Source organism: Varroa destructor, unplaced genomic scaffold (genome assembly GCF_002443255.2).
Source record: "Varroa destructor unplaced genomic scaffold, Vdes_3.0 BEIS01000003.1, whole genome shotgun sequence".
Taxonomy (NCBI): domain Eukaryota; kingdom Metazoa; phylum Arthropoda; class Arachnida; order Mesostigmata; family Varroidae; genus Varroa; species Varroa destructor.
In genome coordinates, this window is record NW_019211456.1 from 51,882,311 (window position 1) to 51,889,869 (window position 7,559).

Genomic DNA, 7,559 nt, shown 5'->3' on the forward strand with positions numbered 1-7,559 from the left:
GCGACAGGTACTCTATACTTCACTGGAATACGTCAAGACCAGACACTAGATAAGGTTTTTTAGCTTTACCTCGAACAGGATAAAACTAATCTGTAGCTTCATCTGAGTACTTGAAGATTAATAAATTCACAGTTTTTAAAGCTAAATACATGCGATCTATGTTCAGATACTATTCTACTATGCCTGCATAAAACTGCGCTCGGCATATCCTTACGTAGAAAATGCATAGCCATTATCAATCAAAACGAGCCCGCGGAGACGGAGTTATTAAAATGAGCTGTATAGCTTCTAATGATTTACATATTTTTTAATTTCTAGTGAAAATGAATGTTTGCATATCACAAAAGGTCCCCTTTTTACTTGCGTCACTCCTATACAAGCAACTATGCATATACATGTGGCTATGTGGGTCATGAATCATTTGAGATTTGTAAAGGCTGGCTTGGAAGGCAGATCAGTCATGCAGCAACAGAAGCTATATTTCGATTTGGTACAAAACTGTCCGTTTCTGCCTATCGCTTAGAAAGGCCCGATTGCCACGACCGCCGTACTGAACTGTTCAGCGAGTGAGCAATGAATGGAATAATCGCAATACGGGTATAAATTGCGATGACCGCTGCGACGCGCCAGCAATAACGAGAAAAGATGTCAGCTGACACTTCAAGGGTCCATTCGTTAATACTACAAACACTCGTAGTAACACACGCACACGCGCTGAGTGGGAACGGACTTACGAAACAACAATTGCCGTATCTATCACTTGATTTGCTATTGATGCATCCGTCTGAACGTTTGACGGCGTTCCTGAAAGCTGTCTCTGTGGCTTGTGGGTATGGTGGGTGGGATATTTTGCCGAAACACGTTGGCCCAACGATTCAACCAGGGTCGTCGTGGTATGGCTCTGGGCCGAACGGAGTGTCGGAACCAGTGTCTGAGCTCAGCTGTTGTTGAGCATTGAAAGATGCCGTCTATTGTAGCGGCCTGACTGTGTTTGAGTGAAGTGCGTGACCGCTAATATGAAAGACAAGGGCATTTAGCGAATCGAGGCATGTTTACGATGACACGATATGATGTGATCACTTACTTAACACAGTGTGCTTAATATGCACTATATTCTGTTGCTGTTTACCTTATACTAGCACGATGATGGTAAAAGATTGCAAAGATCTGCAATAGTGACCATTATGGTTTTGTGCTCTTTATTCTAACGTCTGAGTGTTTTTTTTTCCCGAAAACTATCTGCACTAAGGTACGCTGAGTACTGTATAAAAGATCGAAGTCTGAAATAAGGGAAATCGAAGTAGGCAGGTACAACAACGGGCAATCTGGCAACACGCACAAACCTCAAATAGGAAGGAGAACATATAAGGGCTTCAGGCGTATACGGCCTTTGACTGACAGTTTGTCTCTTGCTTCGAAGCACTTGATGCGTTTTCCGAGTCGAAGAAAAACTGATTTAAGCTTTTTGATTTTATTTGGGGTTACTTGAACAGACGAAGCGCATCTGTGTTATATATATAGGCAACTCTATCGAACATTAATTGCGATCAGACTGAAGCATCGATATATTAATTTGCCTATGCATTTTGAACAAAAACAGTCAGTATAAAAAGGAGAGATTAAACTAATGAACCTCTTATTTATGGCTTCAGGCAAATAATAGAGATAGAATAGATAGATAATGAGACAGCTATAGCACATCTTCCAGCGGTAACGATGGTAAATGTTCCGTGACTCACTGTGATATGTGTTCTTAAGGAATATGATCGACCTCCGTGGTACCCCCGACTGGCCAAGGACGCGAGCCTGTAAAGACTTGCTCAAATTGTTGTTTTGTTGCGCCCCGCGTTTGCGTATTGCCGTTCTATCGTCGTCGAACTTTTCGTGCTGACGCGGTCCTCAACCGGCAAACAGAATCGCAGTAGCAGCGCGCCGCAAGTACTTCCCATGTACAATACGACCGGGCAATCAGAAAGAATACAAGTATCTTGCAAAAATGATCCGGTGCAAACAAAAATTGTCAAGGCAGCATCCAAGTGAAGGTCCCGTGAAGAAGATGCATCCATCTCGTTAAAGGATTATGGCCAACGTAATAAATGAATTGCGCATGTTTAACAGGCAGCGTCTGTAACCTTCTAATCCGGTCGGTTATTAACGGAGGGGGTACATCGACATACGTTGATATACACGTACGCACACACGTATTGGCACAGGGAATCGTAGTTTATATGTTCCGATCCACACACAGACAAAAGCATACCTGGATATCCACAGATACTACCGACGAAGCAGAAATACGCCCTTCAGTCCGGTACTAGTTATGTATACCATTTACACGATAGGCAGCGGTGAATATAACGATAATATTTGCTGAATAAGAAAAACAAACAGATAGCTTTCTGCATGAAAGCAAAATATCATAAGCGTTACAGCTTTATGCTGGGCAAGAAATCGCCGGTTCTTAGTACTACATACGCGCATGTTTTCGTGCCTAGCCTACACACGAGTATGAATACAGATAATTCAATAGCAGTTATCCCAAAACGGTCCTGACAGCAGAGCATTACCTACCAGCCTTGTTCCTGATGCAAATGGCATTCAATCAGCTTTACTTCTTTCGGATGACAATGCAAGCTAAACAGTCAGGACTGGAAGAAACTCACTCAGTTCTGCGTTTAGCAAGCAGAACTTGCAGCTGTCAAGCGTTTGACAAATGGAGACCTAACGAGATCTGTCATAATTAGATTCTTGGCAAATATCGTATTCATATGACACGATAGGACAGTTTGGCCGACTTGACACCCGTTCACAGAACATACGTCCAATCCAATCCAAACGCAAGGATGCATTCTATTCTATTTAGTGAAATGAAGATATTTTCCTAAGTATTTATACATCAACATGGGTATAGGTTCGTTACATGTAGCCATAGGCGTGGGTGCGACCGGGCAGTTGTGTCATCGAATATATTTAGTAAATAACGACTCGAAGGTTGGATTATAACGCTTCTAGCTAAACCTTTGAGCCGGTAGCAAAGTAGGAAAATTGCTTAGAACGTATGTTGACAGAAACAATCGCACAATAGATATGACTGTCGTTGGTTTATTTAACGAATTATTAGTGTACATAATCGGACGTCCATCTTTCGATCGTACATAATTACATCTGAAAGCTTATATAGAATAGTTGTAACGGTGAGCGATTCGATCGCCACCCGTACCAGCTATAATCCGGCACACAATTGTCACTACTATAAATAACCAACTTAAATTATTATATTAGATTAATGTTACACGTATTAGTGCTACATCTAGTGCACTGTGTATGCGAATAGTTCGGACAACTTTCATCTCTATGTAGAAATTTTAACTGTTCAAAAGTTATACAAACTAACTAGAAAAGTAGGTCCGATAACACAATCAAGTTTTTTTTTTGGTTTTTTTTTTCGGCTGACGCGGATGAGGGCACACTGCAAACAATATCTTCTCGAGATGAGAGAGAAAATAACATACGAATGTCGAGTGGACAGAAAATAGTTTGAACGAGCGGTTTACAAAGACGCATACATATCCATCAATAGTCGAAGGACACGATAGGCAGGTGTACACAAACAAAGCTGACAAACGGTGAATGATTGACGCATTTTATATGATGGCGTTCAAGTGTTTGTCGCACATACTGTGCTACACAATGCGCCGTACAAACTCTGGCCGGAGAAGTTCTCGAATATGAGTTTCGTCTGAATAACTTATTTTACTATCTTAAATACGAAATATCTTGTAGAATAATTACCTCATACGGTGCTGCATTACGGGTCCCAGAATTCGAATATGATGGATTTTGTTTATCCTATTCGCATTTGCTATGACGATACTGATTGTTTCGGTGCATTAGGTACAGGACTCTATATACCAAATTCACCTGCATGCTTAATTCTAGCCTAAACAAGCATGAGCAAAGATCACAAAGCTAACGAGGCTTTCTCGGGTATGTACCGAAAACCTTGATTCAACAGGAAAAAACTATTTTACGGCCACAGCTACTGAGCGTATCTGCTTCCGTAGTACCGATACTTTTGTCTTTGCTGACGCTCGCTGTTGTAGGCAGTTGGCGACTGTACGAAGACATGATCCAGCTGAGATGCCGAAGCGTCATCAGGGTCAGTTTTAGCAGCGGGGGTCTCGGTGGCCTCGACCTCGGCAGGCGCAGGGGCAGGAGCAGGAGCAGCAACTGCAGCCGGTGAGCCCTCTAACGCAGCATCTGGCCCTGTGGGGGCTGATGATTTGATGATTACATCAGCAGGATTTTTTGACTCTGTGCCTAATTCATTGGTTACGATTTCGGCTCGGTAGCCATTCTCGTCAGCTGTGTACTTGACGGTCCGCATTCGGCCATCAGCCAGCTGAATGCTGTATTCGCCTGTGACAGTGTTTCCGTCAGATGTGGCCGAATGTGAGTGGGATCCTTCAGGATCGTTGGCGCTGTATTGGAACGAGTATGGCATAGGAGTTTCGTTGTCTTCCCGATGCTGCTCTTCATGGTGGTCTTGAGCCGCTGTATCCAAATCACTATGCTCAGGATACTCACTGTAGCCATAAGCCGGTTGGGCCCACGAACGGTGAGCAAGCGCAAGAAGAGCAAGGTAAACAGTGAACTGCTGTTAGAAAGAAACACACGCACACACAAACAAACAAAATGTATTAGAGGTGATTAGAATTTCTGTGTATGTTATGTACCATTGTTCGATGCCTGATGGACGAATACCATATCTGATTTCCGTGGGTTTCAGTCATTTTCAGCCTACTCCTGTGAATGAAATATCATAACTGTGATAATCATCAACATATAATACAATGCCTACGATATTATACTGTATAGATGGATAATAATAATATTAATCATATTACTTAAAAATTATTTTTTCTTTTACAAAAATTGGGAACTGATTGAATTTGTCGACGTACAAATTTGATGGATAAATAATAATAATAATAATGAAATCTTTCATAATAATTCAGAAAACTGCGACAAATTATAATAATTCTTAAAATATTATATATAAAAAAACATACATATTATATAATTTTTAATATTTTTATGAATAGGATAAGGCACAGTATTATAAACAACTGTGCCGTGTGTATACTGTAGAACTAAATGTCAAGACTACTAAAGTTCCTGACCGTCAGAATCGAAGCAAACAATAATCAGCTGTAAGCGTCTTAGATATGGTCTCGGACGATTTAAGAGATTTCGGAGAATTAAGTATCAGACATGTTACCTCCTTGACTAATAATCACCGTGGTAACAAACATACGCCTTAGGTCATCATTTAATAGGCAGTACTCGATTCGGTAGCAAAAAACAAACATATGTGAGATAGCGAAATCAGTTTCTGCATAGACATATTTAACCTCTACGAACACAACATACCATAATGGCGAACTTCAGCATGGCTATCAATCCTCTTCTCTTTCAGGCTTTTGACTTAGCTAAACACCCTGTCGTATTCGCAGTCTGGAAGTACACGATGGCTATATCCAACGCACTTTATGCAATCGGAGCTGGCTTAAGTTACTTAGTCAGTGAACTTACATATAATTTTCTACAAACACCGAGGTAACTGCTCTCTCGGAGGTGTCTATGGAAAGAGCACTAGAACGTTATCCTTATCGGTTGTTCATCGGAATGAGTGATCGTTCAACACCTTCATCACTTATATACCAGCTCATCTCAAGTAAGTGCTAACTGCCCAAGCAAAACTGCAATCGACAATGGTGGTGTCACGGCGGACACGGTTCACATCCAATAAACATCCACTGAAACATAACACTCGCTTATGGCTTTCGGGCAAAACACAACTATGCCTTATCTTACGCCCCCCATCCCCCTCCCCCGTCCCCCCTCCCCATACTGCTACTGATACTACAGCGCTATTACCGTTCTACGGTGGAGTCATGGGCGTGCAGAGCTACCAGTCAGGGGCAACATCGCGCACGAGCAGAGCCTTAAGAAGAGGTCACGTAAAAGTTTGCAAAAACGCTGAACTACTGAACCACACAAACCGGCACACGCATCGGCAATCGTTGTGGCATCGCTGTTGGTAGCAGCAGCAGCAGCAGCAGCAACAACAACAAACAAAGATGATTCTTCAAAAAAAAAAAAAAAAAGAAAGAAAAAGAAGAAGAAGAAGAAAAAATATAGAAAACGAGCTACTGCGATAGAGCAGTTTCTGATTGGTGGATAGAGGCGCGACGTAGGTATGATCGATAGGGTAGGCAAATCTTCTGCGACTTAATCGTCATTTTACAACGACAACAGAAGCAATGTTCTTAGTTGGGCTCATCCGCAGCTGAACGCAGTCCTCACCGTTTAGTCTCTATGGTAAAGCCAGGCTCTATCGTGAGCCATCAGCTTCAGAGTAACCTTGTCTTGTACAAGATGACAATGTTTTGACTTTACTTTTGTCCCTGATGTGACATATACATCTACAAAACACTCAAGCATCCCCAGACGAGCACCCAAGCGTCATAAAATCAACTAACCTCTTCAATTCGTTTTTATTTTCAGAGACAGCTTTTTCGACCCAGTCGGAAGGTCTTACCAATGAGGAGATTACAAAGTGCTTTTTGGTCGTTTGGTTTTTACTGAAAAATTAACTTCAATATGAAGCGATCACTGAAAAACTGCTTCGTTCTGGATTGAACTATGCTACGTTATTTAGGTAATAAAATGCTAGACGTGTCATACGTAAACGCTAGAACATCCATAACTCTTCTAATGATGTAATCTTACATTAGATCGATGTGAAATTCTTATCTATACTAACTCAAACGCAATTTGCTAAATTATGAACCCTTTATTTTCATACTCCATGACTCATCCTGGCCAGTATTTCGATTTTTCTCTAGCTAAACGACATATAGAAAGAAGAACGGCCTCTCGTTAATTCAAGCCTGATAATTAGTTTTCGCATTTTAATTTTCTGCTACAAAGCTGCACCTTTTTTTGTCACAAGTATTTCATAAAATCGGTTCTATTATATATGGTGGAGAAACGGTTGTTTAGAGTAGACGACACTCTTTAGCCGTACAATTAGACTATGTGTGGCTAGCATCTATCGTGTCGATTAGAAGGCCGATTGTGTACAGCCAGGACAAGATCATTTTGTTGTTACTTCAAAGTTATAATTTGATAATTCGAATACCATACCTGTGCTCTATGAGAAAGCGGTCCTTTAATTCATCCTCACTAACTCAACGGTAAATGTTAAGGTTAGGCTGCTGTTGTATCTCCTGCGTCCTCAGGATCCATTCACTCCTACGGCTGAATGCGGTAAATGAAGACCGAGCTGCCCTAGACAATCAGTTATTACTTTTATTGTTGAATATTAACGCGAATTCGGATCAACAATGGTTGTTTCGAGCGTAACGTTCGAGCGCTAGATGCGCAACAGTATGTAATAGCATTGCATGGGTTTATAGTACAGTTGAAGGATTCCGGGTCTGGAGTAAACTGAGAGACCTTGAGAAATAGAGCATTTAAAGGGAACGTCCTAA

General features: G+C 41.3%; 1 protein-coding gene across 3 annotated transcripts; it reads right to left on the reverse strand.

Moving 5' to 3' along the window:
* Positions 1–3,082: 3,082 nt before the first annotated feature.
* Positions 3,083–5,524, reverse strand: LOC111248483 (uncharacterized). Of its 3 annotated transcripts, XM_022800957.2 has the most exons (3): positions 5,434–5,524; positions 4,765–4,806; positions 3,083–4,657 (listed from the first exon to the last, which is right to left on the reverse strand). In XM_022800957.2, exons 2-3 carry the CDS (start codon positions 4,765–4,767, stop codon positions 4,040–4,042), a joined length of 621 nt encoding a protein of 206 aa, XP_022656692.1. In that variant the 5' UTR covers positions 4,768–4,806; positions 5,434–5,524; the 3' UTR covers positions 3,083–4,039. The 3 variants fall into 3 exon arrangements, with proteins under 3 accessions (XP_022656692.1, XP_022656691.1, XP_022656690.1); XM_022800956.2 differs by lacking the exon at positions 4,765–4,806 and having other exon boundaries at positions 3,083–4,654; positions 5,434–5,520; XM_022800955.2 differs by lacking the exon at positions 4,765–4,806 and having other exon boundaries at positions 5,434–5,520.
* Positions 5,525–7,559: the final 2,035 nt, after the last annotated feature.